This window comes from Bos javanicus, chromosome 5, assembly GCF_032452875.1.
Source record: "Bos javanicus breed banteng chromosome 5, ARS-OSU_banteng_1.0, whole genome shotgun sequence".
Taxonomy (NCBI): domain Eukaryota; kingdom Metazoa; phylum Chordata; class Mammalia; order Artiodactyla; family Bovidae; genus Bos; species Bos javanicus.
In genome coordinates, this window is record NC_083872.1 from 108,045,774 (window position 1) to 108,066,248 (window position 20,475).

The 20,475-nt window shown below is 38.5% G+C and overlaps 1 protein-coding gene across 36 annotated transcripts in view; it reads left to right on the forward strand.

Moving 5' to 3' along the window:
• Nucleotides 1–20,475, forward strand: part of WNK1 (WNK lysine deficient protein kinase 1) — a 130,452-nt gene that overhangs the window by 17,443 nt on the left and 92,534 nt on the right. The window contains exon 1 of one of the 36 annotated variants that reach the window (XM_061418310.1): nucleotides 14,436–15,506. The exons of the other annotated variants lie outside the window; for them this stretch is intronic. Within the exon in view, the coding sequence (XP_061274294.1) occupies nucleotides 15,378–15,506 (129 nt within the window). The 5' untranslated portion in view covers nucleotides 14,436–15,377. Of the gene's footprint in view, nucleotides 1–14,435; nucleotides 15,507–20,475 lie in introns of those variants that run through there. 36 annotated transcript variants of the gene reach the window in all.

A 20,475-nucleotide genomic window follows, 5' to 3' on the forward strand; every position in this document is an offset into this window, starting at 1 on the left:
TGCACTGCTTCCTAATTGCTTTTTCCATTATACAAGTTGTGTATGCTCAAAGACATCTTAGAGAACAAGGAAAAATTGAAACTAAAATAACCCTGCTGAAATTCCATCACTAAAAAAGTAATGCTTATGTATCATTTTGGAATACTTTCCTTTTGTTTCTCCCTGCCCAAGGTGGGTTTTATATTTATTCAACAAATATCAACTGATAAACTCTTACGTGCCAGGTACTTAGTTGGCAAATAGAGAAAAATCCTGCCCTCATGTTCTGCTGGGGTCATAGGTGTGTGTGTGTGTGAGCATCCTGTTCACTGGTATAATTGCTTTTGCTTCTTAGTACTGCTGCATATGCTTTTGTGATGTCAGTTTCAGAACTGACATTTTGATCTTAAGTTAGTATGTACAACACTTGAATGACGTGCTCCTTTATGTTAAGCCTGGAAGGTTCTTTTGAAGGCCAAGTTACAGGGACTGTTGGGTAATAGGATCTTCTCTAGAATTTTCTGAAGCAACGTTGCCATCATTTTCTTTCCCTTTACCAGCTCACCTCCCAGTCAGTGTACTGAAAAGGGTACTGATAGTGGTCTGGTGAATCCTGCTATCCCCTTCTTTCCCTCCCATCTCTACCTCCTCAAACTCCTTCTCAGTGCTTTTACCACCCCTGCTTCTGGTGTCTCTCTTCGGGCTGTGCTTTCTCAAACAGAACCCAGTTGAAGGGATTGTCTTCTATTTGCTGGTTCTAAAATAACACAAAAGACCTGGAGGCTAGGGACTTCAAAGGCTGGGAATTGAGGCAAAGAATTTACCTATTGGTCACGAATTGATACCTCAGATTTCACTGTTCAGAGCTATTTTCTTAGTATTAAATTCAGAAATGGAATTACTGGTTCTGAGAGTATGAATATTTATGTACTTTCTACACATGGCGAGATTATTTTCCAAAAGAGATTTGGTGACCTCACTGAGACTTCACTGCCCTTACTATCATGAAACTCTCATTGCTTTATATTTTATGTCTTCAGAACTTGACTTTATTCTTTTGTTCTTCATTACTTTTTAATTGTAGCAAGTCTTTCCTCCAAAGTTAGGTAACTATTTCTAATTTCTTATTTTTCTTTTCTTAGTATTAAAATTTGTTATGTTGTTGTGGACATATTTATACTGTTGTATTAAGATTCAAATTTTAATTTATACAGATTTTTGACAAATGTATAGCTTCTCCTCAGTGTTAAAAATTTTACTTTTGCAGTCACATTAATGGTTATTTCCTCATTTCTATTTTCTTTCATATAGTATTTAGAGAGTAAATTAAGGCATTACTTAATGTGATGAGTTAAATGGCACGTCAGGTAATACTTTTGTGACACAATGATTTTTAATTCAGTTTGCTTTAGATTTCTGTGTTTTTATGACAAGTTGTGTTTTCATTAACAGTTCCTTCTAGGGTCTACTTTTTATCGACCAGGCACTATGTTTTATATACACTCTCATTTAGTTCTTGTGACACACAGAGATCAATTACCATTTGCAGGTGAAAAGACTGGAAATTAAATAATTGGCCCAGATCACAACTGGCAAGTGATGGAAGTGGGAGTTAAGTCCAAGTCATTCTTGTTTGTGTTTTTCTTTTTGTTCTTGTTTTAAAAGCCAGTATGCTTCTCTTCAAACTTTATAATTACCTAGTAGTGCACATTAAAATGGATACTGTAGGTTGTCTATGTGTGACCCAAAAGCCAAATTGATAATTTTTCAGTTTTTAACCTGGCATTTGATGTTGTGTCTTAAGTACATGTGGTCAAAGTTGAATCTCAATGTATTGTTCTTGCTTAGTATGGAATTTGTAACAGGGCAGGTGCTTTGGGAGAGAAATTACTTACTTTCCAAGGACTTCCAAAAGGCAGTAAAAGAAAATGGGATTTAGAAAAGAATATGGACTATAGAAAATTAATTGGTAATCCTGTATTTGAGAGTCGTAATTGTTGACTAGAATGCAAAGACCTAGTCATACAAAGTAGGTGCTCATTCAGAAGAAATGTGGAAGGTAAAGGCTTGGATTACATGACCATAGATGGCTCAGCGGTAAAGAATTGGCTTGCCAATGCGGGACACAAGGGTTTGATCCCTGGATCAGGAAGATCCCCTGGAGGAGGAAGTGGCAACCCACTCCAGTATTCTTGCCTAGGAAATCCCATGCACAGAGGAACCTGACGGGCTACAGTCCGTTGGGTCACAAGAGTCAGACGTGGCTGAACAACTGAGCATGCGTGCACACAAATATAACATAAACCTAGAAAAGTTGACATATTGTGACTAGATTATCATACCAGGTGAGTAATTTGTTAAAAAGTGATTTGTTGAAATTGGAAGGAAACACTCTATGTGATTAAGGTTTAGGATTATGAATGATTTAATAATATAGGATAGGACATACCCACTTTGTAAAGAGATTAACATAACCAAACTACGGAAAAATAAAAGATTTTAAGAAAAAAAACCACTAGGAATATATATTCTAAACTGCAGAACAAAAATTTTAAATTCTTAGTAATACTGGTAGTAGTCTAGTAACAGGAGAAGACAATTGCATCCCACTCCAGTACTCTTGGCTGGAAAATCCCGTGGATGGAGGAGCCTGGTAGGCTGCAGTCCTTAGGGTTGCTAAGAGTCGGACACAACTGAGCGGCTTCACTTTCCCTTTTCACTTTCATGCATTGGAGAAGGAAATGGCAAGCCACTCCAGTGTTCTTTCCTGGAGAATCCCAGGGACGGCGGAGCCTGGTAGGCTGCTGTCTATGGTGTCGCACAGAGTCGGACACGACTGAAGCGACTCAGCAGCACCAGCAGTCTAGTAACAGGTATAACTTCTCCCTGGTAACATGGCGAACCCCACCACAGGGCCAGGGTGGGGTTCAAAAAATATTACTATCAAAGTCACATATTGCCAGGAAATTAAAATTTAGGAAAATCTTGGAACTGAGGGAGGAATAAACATGAGAGAGGAGTAAGCAGCAGCGGGGAATACTGTTGGAGGACTGGAAATTGGCAGTTCTGCCGATTTTACTACTATAAAATAGAAAATGGATTGATTCCTCCTCCTCCTGCCCCACCCCCACATTCATGAGGATAGCATTCTTTTCTGTTAAAACTGCCACTGATTATATATTTCTCCTGACAGTGATGATCATATTGTCAACTCTCTCAAAAGAGATGAACACTATATTTATTTTTGTTATATTTTAGAAAAATTAGTATGTGAACTTTAGCAACTCTTTTATTTGCATATGAGGAATTCCCTGCTGGGAAAATAAGATATGTTGCTGTGAATATAATTTTAAAATATACACATGCATATGTTTATTTATAAATTCTCTTTCACTTGATATTCTAAGAAAAAATCCATATACAGTCTTGTGAATTGAATGGACTGGAATAGAAATACTGTTTTTAAAAATATATCTACCACTACCCTGGAAGTTTGAGAAGTAGAGAATAACTAAGACATTTCCTTTTGTTTGAGTGTGAAGGACACTACCTCAGTCAACTCCCATTTCCTCTTCCCTGCATTTGTTTGAAATAGTCTATGTACGACACTAATTTGACTACTCAGTGTAATGCTCAGAAATCAGAAGAAATAACTTCCAGTCTCAACCATTCCCAGTGTTGAGCAGTTTTTTAAATCTGGAATTTTGATGTTAATCATTAATAGAATTGTTTAAGGGTGAGCAGTTAATATTCTTTAAAGAAATAATTTTGAGGTATCTTTTTTGGGGATTCCTTGCAGATGATATTATGACTTTATGGGTATTAGGAAGAAGGATGTGGAGACTAGTCATTGCTTGTATGACCACTCTGGTATGGAGTGGTGATGATCTGCCCACCATGGGCAGGGTTTAGTGTTTCTTGCTCTTTGTAGAGAGATCACCCTTGTTTAGACTGCAGACCTTGAATGTTTCTTTTCTTACTGACTCAGTTGATGAAGATTTGTTAGTAGATAGGAAGTCTTTTGTGTTTACATCCAGGTTTATTGTTCTGAATAGAGACCACTTAAAATGTTTATAATGTTTCATACTGAGTGAGATACACAGATTACCAAAAACCCCCATTTGAATTTTGTAGTACTTTGCTTCTAAAATTGGGACAGAATGTAGAAGTTCAGGAAATTTTCATTTGTATTGTGGCCCTGGCCATGCATTTTCCAAAGCAGTGGAGTTGCATTCCTAAACTTAGTGTGTTGCATGCACTGCTGAGCATAATGGGAAAAGGAAAGTGCCATAAAAAGCTAAGTACCAGGTAACTAGCTGGGAAAAACTCTTAATGGGAGAGCTGGTGTGGTCATTAATCCACTAGAAGAGTGCTTGAGGAAATGGCTGCATGTGTTAAACTGCAGTTTCTTTTGGTTATTAGAAACCAAAATAGGAAATTCAGAATTAGCACTTACATACTGATAACATTTTTTCTGCTGCCTAATACAGTGCAAAGAGAATTAAAATGGGAAACTTGGTTCTAATGCTAACTACAGAAGAATGACCTTGGGTGAGTATGTTGTCTTACTGATAAAATGAGTGGTGAAATTGTTTAAGGGTCCTTTCAGCTTTTGTTTGTTGCCTTAAATATGCTTCATTTCCTCGTGAACAATCAAGAAGGAAGATTTTTACTTTGAGCCTGATTTCCCCGACAGCTCCTCTAGTCACTTGATGCCTAGTAGATTGGCTATACACAGACTGCATTGCAGTGTTTTCAAACCTTTTTGTGTGTGAGTCGTTCAGTCATGTCTTACTCTTTGTGACCCTCATGGACTGTAGCCCTCCAGGCTCCTCTGTCCATGAGATTTTCCAGACAAGAATACAGGATTGGGTTGCCATTTCCTTCTCCAGAGGATCTTCCCAACCCAGGGATTGAACCCCGGTCTCCCTCATTGGAGACAGACTCTTTACCGTCTGAGCTACTAGGGAAGATTCCTTTTTAACTTTTAAAGATTTCAAACCTTTTAACTGAGCTCTATTCTAAGAAATACATTGTACGTTTAGACCAGGCGTATACACATTTTAAATGACAGAAGTTTGACAAATTACCTTACCAGTGAAGAGTTACGTATCTCTTTAGTTTCATCTGTGTGTGTGTGTGATTTACAGTGTACTCTTTGAAAACACTTTATTTAAAGTATAAACTTGAAACTGGGTTCTTTTTTTTTTTCTTAAACTGAATTAGTTAAATAAAGCAGAAAGTTGTTGATAAATATTTTCCCCAAAATGAAAAATATAGTGGCTGTATAAATTTCAGCTCCTGCCGGTAACACAAGCTCTGAATATAGTGTTCATTCTTAGGGAGGAACAGATAATGATTTTTCATAACAGTTGAAGTTAGGCGTATATAAAATCTATAGTTGCTTAGTCTTCAGTGCAGATAATTTAATGATCTGTTAGTTTTCTTTAGTCCCTTATTAATAGATTGGCATTAGCTATGACACAAACTGGTGGCACGAAAACCCTTAAGCACCTTTTTGCGTTTGAGTTTTTAAAGGTAATTTGTAGAAGACACATATTATAATTTTAACGCATACATGTATTTTAAATAGGTTCTTTCCTTTTGGGTTCTAACCCTCAAGAAAGGTAGAGAGATTTAACTCAAACTTACCAGTCTTTTAATCCTGTCAGATTCCTTCTCTCCCCATCCTTCTGCTCCCAGGTTTGAGTTTTTATGGAATTTGTGGCTTACTTTTTTAATGTAAGGATTAAAATGAAGTTCTCTTGGAATATACTTAATATTGGTAACTCTGGACCTCTCATTTCCTTAAATTCTAAGTCTTTTTCCTCATCTCAAAATGATAATTTGTATACTTGACTAGGTTTTTTTTTTTTTTTTTTTGGACTGGGTTATTTTAAATACCAAGGAAATAATGGCAGTATACTCATAGTACAGTGTGATATTTTATGTAATTAAAAGTCATTATCATATGCTTCTCTGGTGGCTCAGACAGTAAAGAATCTGCCTGTAATGTGGGAGCTCCCGGGTTGGGAAGATCCCCTGGAGAAAGGAATGGCAACCCACTCCAGTATTCTTGCCTGGAGAATTCCATGGACAGAGGAGCCTGGCAAGTATAGTCCGTGGGATCACAAAGAGTTGGACGCAACTGAGAGACTAACACACACACAATATGGAAATTAACTTCTGAGGTTAGACTTTGGAAATTAACTTGAGGTTTTTGATTGGAAGTGATCCTAAAAGTTCATCACCTAATTTTCACTTCACTGAGTCTTAGATTTGAATCCTGAGAGAAAATCGTATAGTAGCAGTTAACTAACTTAGCTAACTAACCTAGTGGCTCTGTAACAGTACCACTTTACATGTTCTGTAGTGCATCATTTCATTCAGTCTCTAAGTAACCCTGTATGTAGTATCTTGTCATTTCTATTTTATAGATGAGAAAACCAAGGAAAATATTTGGTGGAATAACGTTTCTAAAATTGAGGATCCTCCTATGGGGCTTTGGTGTGTATCATTGAGTATATCACTGTGGGGTTCCTAAGTCAGTGAAATTGACTAGAATTTAGATGTAGAAGTGAAATTCAAGGAAAACATCATGGAAGTGAAATTCAAGGAAAACAAGGTGGAAGTAAAATTGTAGTGAGAGACTTCATCTTAATTATATTTATGTATGACAAATTGCACTCATCTCATACTCTAGTAAAGTAATGCTCAAATTTCTCCAAGCCAGGCTTCAGTAGTATGTGAACCATGAACTTCCAGATGTTCAAGCTGGTTGTAGAAAAGGCAGAGGAACCAGAGATCAAATTGCCAACATCCATTGGATCATCGAAAAAGCAGTAGAGTTCCAGAAAACCATCTATTTCTGCTTTATTGACTATGCCAAAGCCTTTGACTGTGTGGATCACAGCAAACTGTGGAAAATTCTGAAAGAGATGGGAATACCAGACCACCTGACCTGCCTTATGAGAAATCTGTATGCAGGTCAGGAAGCAACAGTTAGAACTGGACATGGAACAACAGACTGGTTCCAAATAGGAAAAGGAGTACATCAAGGCTGTATATTATCTCCCTGCTTATTTAACTTCTATGCAGAGTACATCATGAGAAACACTGGGCTGGAAGAAACAAGCTGGAATCAAAATTGCTGGGAGAAATATCAATATCTTCAGATATTCAGATGATACCACCCTTATGGCAGAAAGTGAATAACTGAACAGCCTCTTGATGAAAGTGAAAGAGGAGAGTGAAAAGTTGGCTTAAAGCTCAGCATTCAGAAAACTAAGATCATGGCATCTGGTCCCATCACTTCATGGCAAATAGATGAGGAAACATTGAAAACAGTGGCTGACTTTATTTTGGGGAGCTCCAAAATCACTGCAGATGGTGATTGCAGCCATGAAATTAAAAGATGCTTACTCCTTGGAAGGGAAGTCATGACCAACCTAGACAGCATATTAAAAAGCAGAGACATGACTTTGCTGACAAAGGTCCGTCTAGTCAAAGCTATGGTTTTTCCAGTAGTCATATATGGATGTGAGAGTTGGACCATAAAGAAAGCTGAGTGCCGAAGAATTGATGCTTTTGAACTGAGGTGTTGGAGAAGGCTCTTCTTTTATGTTTGTTTAAGAAATGGAATAATCCTATTTATTTTATTTTTATTTTATTTTTTATTTTAATTGAAGGCTAATTACTTAACAATATTGTGGTGGTTTTTGCCATACATTCACATGAATCCGCCATGGGTGTACATGTGTTTCCCATCCTGACCCTCTCTCTCACCTCCCTCCCCATCCCATCCTTCAGAGTCATCCCAGTGCACCAGCCCTGAGCATCCTGTCTCATGCATCAAACCTGGACTGGCCATCTATTTCACATATGATAATATACATGTTTCAGTGCTACTCTCTCAAATCATCCCATCCTCACCTTCTCCCACAGGGTCCAGAAGTCTGTTCTTTACATCTGTGTCTCTTTTGATGTCTTGCATATAGGGTCATCGTTACCATCTTTCTAAATTCCATGTATATGCATTAATATACTGTATTGGTGTTTTTCTTTTTGACTTACTTTGCTTTGTATAATAGGCTCCAGTTTCATCCACCTAATTAGAACTGATTCAAATGCATTCTTTTTAATACCTGAGTAATGTTCCATTGTGTATATATACCACAGCTTTCTTATCCATTTGTCTGCCATTGGACATCTAGGTTGCTTCCATGTCCTGGCTCTTGTAAACAGTGCTGCAGTGAACATTGAGGTAGACATGTCTTTTTCAGTTCTGGTTTCCTTGGTGTGTATGCCCAGCAGTGGGATTGCTGGATTGTATGGCAGTTCTATTTCCAATTTTTTTAAGGACTCGCCACACTGTTTGGAGAAGACTCTTGAGAGTCCCTTGGATTGCAAGGAGATTCAACCAGTCCATCCTAAAGGAAATCAGTCCTAAATATTCATTGGAAGCTGAAATATTCATTCAGCTGAAGCTGAATCTCCAATACTTTAGCCACCTGATGCAAAAACTGACTCATTGGAAAAGACCCTGATGGTGGGAAAGATTGAAGGCAGGAGGAGAAGGGGATGACAGAGGATGAGATGGTTGGATGGCATCACTGACTCAAGACATGAGTTTCAGTAAACTCCGGGTGTTGGTGATGGACAGGGAGACCTGGCGTGCTGCAGTCCATGGCGTCACAAAGAGTTGGACACGACTGAGTGAGTGAACTGAACTGATGACAAATTTGGATGTAAAAAATTAACGTCCTAAATCAGCACTGTCCAGTAGAAATACAGTGACTACCACATAATGTGGTTTAAATATTCTAGCGCATGTATGCTCAGTCGCTCAGTTGTGTCTGACTCTTTGTGAACTTGCGGACTGTAGCCCTCCAGGCTCAGGGTTTCCCAGGCAAAAATACTGAAGTGGGTTGCCATTTCCTACTCCAGGGGATCTTCCTGACCCAGGGATCAAACCTGCCCTCCTGTATTGGCAGGTGGAATCTTTACCACTGAGCCACCTGGGAAGTCCCACATTTTCTGGTAGCCACATTAAAAGAAAATAAGAGGTAGAATTAATTTTAACAATATATTTTATATAACCCTCTATATCAAAATTTCATTATAGCATTAGTCTATAAATTATATTTTATATTCCTTTTTTCTAGTAAATCTTCAGAATTCAGTGTATATTTTTTAGTATCTTGTGTATAGCAGAAGTGATTCAGTTATGCATACACACACTAATCAGCTTCCCTGGTAGCTCTGCTGGTAAAGAATCCACCTGCAATGCAGGAGATCCAGGTTCGATTTCCTGGGTTGGGAAGATCTCCTGGAGAAGGGATTGGCTATTCAGTCCAATATTCTTGGGCTTCCCTGGTGTCTCAGACAGTAAAGAATCCACCTGCAATGTGGCAGACCTGGGTTTGATCCCTGAGTTGAGAAGTCCATGGAGGCGGGCATGGCAACCCACTCCAGTATTCTTGCCTGGAGAATCCCCATGGGCAGAGGAGCCTGGCAGGCTTCAGTCCTGGGATGACAAAGAGTTGGACACCACTGAGCACTAAGCACAGCACACACACAGGAATATATTGTTTTTTTTTACATTTTCTTCCATTATAGGTTATTATAAGATACTGAATATAATTCCCTGACAGCAGCATTTCAAAGTAGTATTTTACTAGCCATGTTTGGCTAGTGGCTACCATCACTGGACAACTCAGTTCTGATAGTTCAAAAAATTTTTTTTTATCTTCTGAATGTTAAGGACCTCTTGTTAAACTGTTCTTGAGCAAACTTTCCCCACCATCTCAAGAAGTTAGTGATAAAAGTTTTAGATTATCCCAAATGATAGTGAGGCTGTGATTGCAAGCATAGATGAAATTTGATTCTCCCAAGTTCTCCTCAGTTTCAAGTTGAAGAAATAGTAATACTCTGTATACACATTTTGGAAGATCTAGAGATTAAAAGAAAAACACTTGTGTTATATAGAATGAAATATTGTTCATAAAAAAGAATGAAATCTTGCCATTTGTGGCACCATGGGTGGACCTTGCAGGCTATATACTAAATGAAATAAAGAGAGAAAGTGAAATACCATATGACCTCATTTACATGTAGAGTCTTAAAAAGAATAATGGAAATTGAACTTGTATATAGAACAGATTGGTAGTGATGACGAGAGTCAGGGTCGGGGGAGTGAGTGAAACAAATTAAGGGGATCAAAAGGTACTGACTTCCATGGTGACTATAATGAATAATATTGCATTGCATATTTGAGTATTACTAAGAAAGATCTTAAAAATTCTTGTCACAAGAAAAAAAATTTTCTTGTGTTTGATGATAGGTATTAAGTAGATTTACTGTGGTGAACATATGTCAGTTTATACAAATATCAAATCATTATGTTGTTTACCTTTGTGAGCCACTTCCAGGTGGCTCAGTGGTAAAGAATCCACCTGCTAATACAGGAGACACGTGTTCGATCCGTGAGATTCTTTGGATGCGGAAATGGCAACCCACTCCAGTGTTCTTGCCTGGGAAATCCCAGAGGAGCCTGGTGGACTAGAATCCATGGGGTCGAGAAAGAGTCGGACTCGACTTAACGACTAAACAACATATTGTCTGTGTGTCAGTTTTTCGTACAGTTTTGTTTGTGTTTGCTTTTCATGTGATTATGAGTGTCATATAATTCATCACTTTTTCTGTTATGTTTTCATGTTAAAAGTTTTATGTGACATACAGTAAACTGCACATGCTTAAAGTGTATAATTTAATAACAAGCTTGGGTGTATGTGTAGATCCATGAAATCATCTCAGCATTCAGGATAATGAACGTATGTATCATCTCCCAAAGTCTCCTTGTGCCTCTTTGTTTTTTTTTTTTCCACTCACTGTAACAGTTTAGAGTACCATCAATGTTGTGTGGATCTGTAGTTTATTTTTTTATGACTGAATAGTATTTTGAATGGCTGTATCATAGTCGGCTTATCCATTTACTTCTTGATGAATATTTGGGTTTCCACGGTCTTTGCTGTTTCACATAAAGCTGATATGTATATTTGTGTTCAAGTTTTTTGTACGGTTACGTGCCTTCATTTTCCTTGAATAAATACTGTTAATGGAAAGGTGGGATTGTATGTTAGGTATATGTTTAATTTTTTGAAATATTGTCAAGCCATTTTTTTTAAGTGTGTTATTTTACATTTCTGCCTGCAGGATATAGGAATTCAGTTGATATAGCATTCTCCCTAATACATGGTATGGTCAGTCTTTAATTGTAGGTATTTTTATAGGTGTGTAGTGGTATGTCATGGTTTTTATTTGTGTTTCCCTAATGACTAATGTAGTTGAGCATCTTTTTCTTGTGCTGCTTTGCCTTCTGTGTATCTTTGGTGACATGTCTGTTAAAATATTTTGCCCACCTTTTAAAAAATCGGTTTGTTTTTCGAGTCCTTTATGTATTCTAAATGCAAGTCTTTTAATAGGTGTAAGAATTTATAAGTGTTTTCTTACAGTCTGTGGCTTGTTTTTTTTTTTTTTTTATTTTCTTAACATGTCTGTATGGAGAAGGCAATGGCACCCCACTCCAGTACTCTTGCCTGGAAAATCTCCGGACGGAGGAGCCTGGTGGGCTTCAGTCCATGGGGTCGCTGAGTTGGACACGACTGAACGACTTCACTTTCACTTTCCACTTTCATGCATTGGAGAAGGAAATGGCAACCCACTCCAGTGTTCTTGCCTGGAGAATCCCAGGGACGGGAGCCTGGTCGGCTGCCATCTATGGGGTCGCATAGAGTTGGACACAACTTAAGTGACTTAGCAACATGTCTGTAAAGAATCAGTAGTTATTAATTTTGGTGAAGTCTTGTCAGTTTGGTTTTTTTGGATTATCCTTTTGGTGTCATATCTAAGAAAGCTTCACCTAACCCAGTTTTAGAGATTTTATAATTTTAGGTTTTGCATTTAGGTCTATTTGAATATGGTAAGAGGTATAGATTGAAGTTCATTATTTTGCACGTGGCTATCTAATTGTGATAGCACCATTTGGTGAAAAGACTGTCCTTCACTTAATTGTTTTTGTACCTGTGTTCCTCATTCATTTTTTCGGTAGCTTTACTGAGATACTCACATACCATAAATTCACCCATCCACAGTGTACAGCTTTGCTTTCAGTATATTCACAGGGTTGTGCTTACACCACAAGCAGTTTACAACATTTTTATCACTCCAGAAAGAAACCCTGTACACATTATAGCAGTCACCAATGAATTTTTGTAGAAATTAACAGCTTTTTGCAAAAGTTGAAATACTGTTACCACCTCTACCCCTTCCTGCTTAAATTTAAAACTTGATAATTTTCTGTATCACACTGACAATTTTGCAGCTTTCAAAGTATAATAGTATAACCATATCATAAATTACTTAATCATTTTGAGGGAACATTTAGTCCATGTATTCAGATTATACCGTAGCAAACATATATAACTGGGGACGCACATTTAATTTTATGATAGGTTGCTTGCTTACATAATTGGTAGAGATAAATAGTTCTGTGAGGCTTATTGCCGAAAAAGCAGCCACCATTCTCTTTCCACCTTCCTCTTCGCATTTCCTAGTCCTCAGAGATACCTACTTGCAGGGTTCTTTTTTTTTTTTAAGTTATTTTGTAGATATTTACTCCATATATCTACTTAACATTCTGCAGTTGTAGGGTTTTGTTTTGTTTTTTCAACTTTTGATACTGTCTTTTTGATTCTCTCCGTGGGTTACTCCCACATTTGTCATGTATCCTTTTCTGTCATCTCCTGCAAAGAAGTTGAAATATTTAGTGTTTACATCTTTGTTGAGTTGCCCAGTTGTGTCTGACTCTTTGTTTACATCCTTATGACTATGTAAATGCTCTGCAAAGTTGAGCCTAGTAATATATGATTAGTTTTCACTTATTGTACAACCTTTTGCTTTCTCTGGAGTTTTTGTTTAGTTTCTATGTGTTTCATTTTTCCCCCTAAAGTTCTTCTCCTGGTTGTTTAAATCTTCTGTCAGTGTGTTGAATCTTCTAGATATTCTTCCATTTTGGAGATTCCTCTTTTAGAGACTTAACAGCGTTCGCCAATCCATATTGCTTGCTTTCCAGGTTGATGCCCGGGTTAGGGGTCTCCTTTCGCTCATTCGCTCAATTCTTTTATCTCTAGCTAATGGTGGGTCCTGTTTACAGAATTCCATTTCTTTCTCTTGGTCTCTTCCCTTATTTTTGAAGTGTACCTTAATATTTGTCTCAGAAAGGGTATTTGGGAGATATATATATTTTTGAAACCTTGTATTTTCTGAGAGTATCTTCACTTTTCCTCCCTTCCTTAATTGGCAATTTAGATACCAAATTCTAGATTGGAAATAGTTTTCCTAAAGAATCTATAATTTGTTTTAACTTTAATGTTGCTGTGAAGTCTGCTGCTGGTAGGATTCTCTGTCCCTTGTAACATACTTTTTCTCTAGCAAAGATTCTAGGTCTCTCGGCTTGTCTTCAGTGATGTGCCTTGCTGCTGCTGCTGCTAAGTCGCTTCAGTCTTGTCTGACTGTGTGACCCCATAGAAGGCAGCCCACCAGGCTCCCCCATCCCTGGGATTCTCCAGGCAAGAACACTGGAGTGGGTTGCCATTTCTTGGTGTGGGCCTAATTTTTCCATGTGGCTCTTTGTGTCTGAAAATTCCTTGGCCATCAGCAGATAATTTTTACTTTGTTGCTTTATTTATTACCCTTTATTTTCCATGAAGTTGGTAAAGGACAGGGAAGCCTGGCATGTTGCAGTTCATGGGGTTGCAAAGAGTCAGACATGACTGAGCAGCTGAACTGAACTGATTTTCCCTGTTGCTCCTTCTGAACTCCTGTTATTACATATGTATATTGGTTCTTCTAAAACAATGGTCTAATAATTTCCTTGTCTTTTTTTCTCTTGTATTTTAATGTCTTTTTTTCTCTAGTTTGCGTCTTAGAAAATCTTGGCTTAACCATGCTATTTCATTTTTGCTGTCATATTTTTTAACTTCCAAGGGGTTTTATTTAAAAAAAAAAAAAAAAGTCAACTTGTATCGTGTATACAAGCTTTTCTCATTTGAGAATTTTCTCTCTTTTTTCCTTGAAGTTTTCAACTCTTTTCCTAGCTTCTACTTTTTCCCAGGTATTTTTTTTATTGAATTTAGTTGCTCCTTAATTTTAAATGTTTTCTTCAAGTTGATGAACCTCAAGGTGCTTGCTGGCATTGGAATTAGGCATTGAGAAACGGATAAGCAGTTTAATGGCTGGGGCTTGTTTATTCTGTGTCTCACTGTGATCTGACCGGGCTGTTGGGGAATCTTTTGGAACTCCGATGTTGGTATTTAGATGTTTTCATTTAGGCAAATCAGAATCCTAGGTTTATTGCATATGGCCAGAGAATAACTTATGGTTGGTTTCTGTCATCTCTCCTTTAGAGGAAGTTGAAGTTCTATGATCATGTGCTCTATTATTTATTAGAGGAAAATATTCTGCATTTGTTCATCATGTGGCTTAAATCCATATATTCTTACCTTGTTAGACTACTTGATTAGCTAATGTTTGAGGATCATGTATCAGCCCATTGCCTTCATGTGGGCCGCCACCTCATCCTGATGTTTGGATAGTCTGACTGACTCTGCATTTGGCTGCATTAACCCTTGCATGTACCCACCATATTTCCCCACCCAATCACACATAAAAATCTGCTTTTTGTGTGCTGCCATGAGTTGTTTTTATGAAACAAGTTGATATTCACTTTACTTTCCATTGCCTGAAATTGCTTTTTCCTAATATTTGGGAGTTGAGTGGATATTGTGTATTGTAGATTCATAAGAAGTCCTGCATTAAAGAAGCCTGTTTAATTTAGTTTTTACCAACATTTCCCAAGTGAATTTGATACTCTTTCTTGGTATGTTTTGTAATATGTCAGACGTACACCTTACACACATACACCAGCGCACTTATTCACAGAACATGTATTGAGGTTATATTCTCAGCTCATACACTGAGAAAATCAAGGAGGCATTCTAAGTCACAAATAGTCTGTGATAAGTCCTGTGATAGTGTTTTTAGATACATCTACTTTGATAAAAGTGTCTTCTGAAAGTGCTGAGAGTTTTCAGGATGTTTCTGGCAGCAAGTAGCCAAAAGGCCAGCTTTAGTGAATAAAGATTTATAATCTTTCATAAAAGATAGGGCATTTCCAGATAGGTTGATTCAGTCATGTCATCAGCAGTATCTTTGCCATTCTCGGGCCAGTGCCCCTTGGTGCCAGTCTCAGGCATCACATGTGACCTGGACGGTGTTCAGCAGCAGTAGAAACCATTTCTTTCAGATTGTCTCTTGTCTCACTGGCCAGAGTTGTGGTTATGTGCCCATGCCTAATTCAAGTCTTGGGAATGGGACTCTGCGACTGGTTTAGGCCAGTCGTGATTCCTTTCCTTGGACTGGAGGTAGGACCTGCTTCTCTTCTGTTGCAAGGTGGATGCTTGAACCAAGTAAGTGAACACTGTTAGCAAGGAGAAGGAGTTTGGGAATGGTGAGTAGGCAGTGGACAATGCCTGCTACTTAGTCTTGAGGGATGGGAAGGAACTTCAAGTAGGAGGAGACAGAATGCTTGTGGATAAAGTGGTTTCTAAACTGAAGTTTTGTGAACAGAGAAGGTTGGTAGGGAGACTTTGCTTTAGCCTTCTAAGCCATCCTCTTTGCTGTTTGTCTTTTCTTTGTTAAGAGTAGTAAACATGTTTAATATATTTCCCTGTGAATCTGTCTTCACTTTCTATGTTTGTCTGTGTGGTGAGCTTTAAAAGGAACATGTAGCAGTTAGTTGAATGAAATGTTTTCTGTGAGACAGAGGCCTTATAGGAAACTGCTAATCATTGTTTTAAAGTGACAAAAATCTTTCAATGTCCCATACCTTAGTATTAACATTTTTTTTTAAACTTTGGGAGATTCCAGTTTAGGGCCTAAATGTTACTTTGTCTGTTTCTTTCTTCCTTCTCTCCCTCATTCCCTTCCTTCCCTCTTTCTCTTCCCTTCTCTTCATTTTCTTCCTTTCTCTCTCTCTTTTTTTGGAATGGAACTTTAGTACATCTTTGGCACTGGCTGATCTTGTCCTTATAATTTTAGAGGTGAAGATGTAGAAATCCGAGAAGATTAAATGATTTGCTTGATATTATTTGGTGAGTGGAGCTAGGTTTCTACAGTCCATGGGGTCGCAAAGAGTCAGACATGACTGATGCGACTTAGCGGCAGCAGCAGAGCTAGGTTTAGAAACTGTGGTGTTTAGGGTGATGAATTGCAGCTGCAGTGGAAAACTAAGGAAAATGTGCTGTTAAGATGCGAAACATGATTGTCTTTCAATCTTTTTAAATTATAGAGAGCTAGTATTTTAAAAAGGGACATAAAATTGTTTCTGTTAGGGTTGGTGGGGTATTATAAATTTCGTGGATGGCATAATACCATAGTATATTGTTAATGAAGTTGCAAACTTGGAAAAGAAATCTAGAAATGTTGGTAATAGAGTTTTATTGTTTTTAATTATGAAACATATTAAAAAATGTTTCTTGTAACTAAGAAAAAGAGGCAATTACTACACAAATAGGCTTAAATGGAAATTTTCGTGTGTATACTCAAACTTTTAGCCATATCAGAATGCTGTTATAAACGTTGGTTGTTTGTAAGACTTATATGGTAAGAACTTCTTGTACAACACAGTCCTTAATTTACCCAAAATCTAGATGTGTGCTTTTCTGTAATTCTGGTTCAAGTTTATATTTGGCCAAGAGGTACTTTGCATGAAAGAGGTGGGTTTTTGTTTGTTTGTTTTGTTTTTTAAAGAAAAAAGCAAAAGGAGGAGGGGGAGTACATTTCATGCATGCAGTGTTAGTCGCTCAATCGTGTCAGACTCTTTGCAACCCCATGGACTGTAGTCTGCCAGGTTCCTCTGTCCATGCAATTTCCCAGGCAAGAATCCTGGAGTGGGTACCCATTCCCTTCTTCCAGGATTCCTCCAGTCCAGGGATTAACTCTGGGTCTCCTGCATTGCAGGCTGATTCTTCATTGTCTGAGCCATCGTGTTGGTGGTGTTCAGTCACTAAGTCATGTCCAGCTTTTTGCCTCCCTGTGAACTATAGCATGCCAGACTTTTCTGTCCTTCACTATTTCCCTGAATTTGCTCAAACTCATGTCATGATGCCATCCAGGCATCTCATCCTCTGTCACCCCCTTCTCCTCCTGCCTTCAGTCTTTGCCAGCATCAGGGTCTTTTCTAAGGAGTCAGCTCTTTGCATCAGGTAGTCAAAGTACTGGAGCTTCAGCATCAGTCCTTCCAATGAATATTCAGGGTTGATATCCTTTAGGATTGACTGGTTTAATCTTGTTGTCCAAGGGATTCTCAGGAGTCTTCTCCAACACCACAGTTCGAAAGCGTCAGTTCTTTGGCACTCAGTCATCTTTATGGTCCAGCTCTCACATCCATACATGACTATTGGAAAAACCATAGCTTTGACTATACAGATTTTTGTTGGTAAAGTAATGTCTCTGCATTTTAATACACTGTCTAGGTTTGTCATAGCGATTCTTCTAAGCGTCTCTTAATTTCACGATTGCAGTCACCCTCTGTATTGATTTTGGAGCCCAAGAAAAATGAAATCTGACACTGTTTCCACATTTTCCCCATCTGTTTGCCATGAAGTGATAGGACTGGATACTATGGTCTTAGTTTTTTGAATGTTGAGTTTTAGGCCAACTTTTTCACTCTCCTCTTTCACTTTCATCAAGAGGCTCTTTAGTTCTTTGCTTTCTGCCATATGGGTATTGTCATCTGCATATCTGGGGTTATTGATATTTATCCTAGCAATCTTGATTCCAGCTTGTGATTCATCCAGCCTGGTATTTCACATGATGTACTCTGCATAGAAAAGTACATAAATAAGCAGGATGACAGTATACATAAGCCTTGACATATTCTTTCCCAGTTTGGAACCACTCTGTTGTTCCATGTCCAGTTTTAACTGTTGCTTTTTGTTCTGCATACAGGGTTTTCAGGAGGAAAGTAATGTGGTATGGTATTCTCATCTCTTGAAGAATATTCCACAGTTTGTTGTGATCCACACACTCAAAGGCTTTTAGCATAGTCAGTGAAGCAGATGTTTTTTCGGAATTCCCTTGCTTTTTCTGTGATGCAGCATATGTTGGCAATTTCATCTCTGATTCCTCTGCCTTTTCTAAAACCAGCTGGTACATCTGGAAGTTCTCGATTCATGTACTGTTGAAGCCTGGCCTGAAGGATTTTGAGCATAATCTTGCTGACATGTGAAATGAGTGCAATTGTACATTCTTTGGCATTGCCTTTCCTTGGGATTGGAATGAAAACTGATCTTTTCCAGTCCTGTGGCCACTGCTGAGTTTTCCAAATTTGCTGGCATATTGAGTGCAGCACTTGAACAGCATCATCTTTTAAGATTTGAAATAGCTCAGCTGGAATTCCATCACCTCCACTAGTTTTGTTCATAGTGATGCTTCCTAAAGCCCACGTGACTTCACAGTCAAGGACGTCTGGCTCTGGGTGAGTGATCACACCATTGTGGTTAAGTGGATCATTAGGAGCTTTTTTGTATAGTTCTTTAGTGTATTCCTGCCATCTTTTCAAAATCTCTTCTACTTCTGTTAGATCCTTCTGTTTTTGTCCTTTGTTGCGCCTATCTTTGTATGAAATGTTTGTTGCCTTGGTATCTCCGATTTTCTTAAAGAGATCTCTAGTCTTTCTCATTCCATTGTTTTCTTTCTTTGTGTTGGTCACTTGAGAAGGCTTTCCTATCTCTCCTTGCTATTTGCTGGAATTCTGCCTTCAGTTGAGTATATCTTTCCCTTTCTCCTTTGCCTTTTGCTTCTCTTCTTAGCTCTTTTAAGACCTCCTCAGACAACCACTTTGTCTTCTTGAATTTCTTGATCACTGTCATCATAACTTGTCATAAAATGGTCAGCCATTTTAGTTTTCAGGTATTTATTATTTACTTTGTGAAAAATATTGAGTGGGGCAGATAAACTTGTCTGTAGCTTATTTAGCACAGAACATTGTACTAAAGTATATAACATTAACTATTAATATGATTGGGCTTCCCTGATGGCTCAGATGATAAAGAATCTGCCTGCAATGCAGGAGACCCAGGTTGGATTGGGTTGGGAAGACCCCCTGGAGAAGGAAATGGCAATCCACTCCAGTATTCTTGCTTGGGAAATCCCATGGACAGAGGAGCCTGGCAGGCTACAGTCTTTGGCATTGCAAAGAGTTGTACACGACTGAGCAGCTAACACACATTAAAATGACTGATATGTCCTTTCCTGATAATTTTCTCTCCATTTCTAATCTTAAATTGCAAGAGTGTTGGCTGTTTTTAGTCTTTGTATTTTTATATGTGTGGTGATACAGGAATCATTTGTTCAGTTCAGTTGCTCAGTCATGTCCTACTCTTTGCGACCCCATGAGTCGCAGCACGCCAGGCCTCCCTGTCCATCACCAACTCACAGAATTCACTCAGACTCACGTCCATCGAGTCAGTGATGCCATCCAGCCATCTCATCCTCTGTCGTCCCCTTCTCCTCCTGCCCCCAATCCCTCCCAGCATCAGGGTCTTTTCCAGTGAATCAACTCTTCGCATGAGGTGGCCAAAGTACTGGAGTTTCAGCTTCAGCATCATTCCTTCCAAAGAAATCCCAGGGCTGATCTCCTGCAGAATGGACTGGTTGGATCTCCTTGTAGTCCAAGGGACTCTCAAGAGTCTTCTCCAACACCACAGTTCAAAAGCATCAACTCTTTGGCGCTCAGCCTTCTTCACAGTCCAACTCTCACATCCATACATGACTACTGGAAAAGCCATAGCTTTGACTAGACAGACCTTTGCTGGCAAAGTAATGTCTCTGCTTTTCAATATGCTATCTAGGTTGGTCATAACTTTTCTTCCAAGGAGTAGGCGTCTTTTAATTTCATGGCTGCAGTCACCATCTGCAGTGATTTTGGAGGCTCCCCCCACCCCCAAAAAAAAACTCTGAATGCAGAGTTCCAAAGAATAGCAAGAAGAGATAAGAAAGCCTTCCTCAGCGATCAGTGCAAAGAAATACAGGAAAACAACAGAATGGGAAAGACTAGAGATCTCTTCAAGGTAATTAGAGATACCAAGGGAACATTTCATGCAAAGATGGGCTCAATAAAGGACACAAATGTTATGGACCTAACAGAAGCAGTAGATATTAAGAAGAGGTGGCAGGAAAACACAGAAGAATTGTACCAAAAAGATCTTCATGACCAAGACAATCATGATGGTGTGATCACTCACCTAGAGCCAGACATCCTGGAATGTGAAGTCAAGTGGGCCTTAGAAAGCATCGCTACAAACAAAGCTAGTGGAGGTAATGGAATTCCAGTTGAGCTATTTCAAATCCTGAAAGATGATGCTGTGAAAGTGC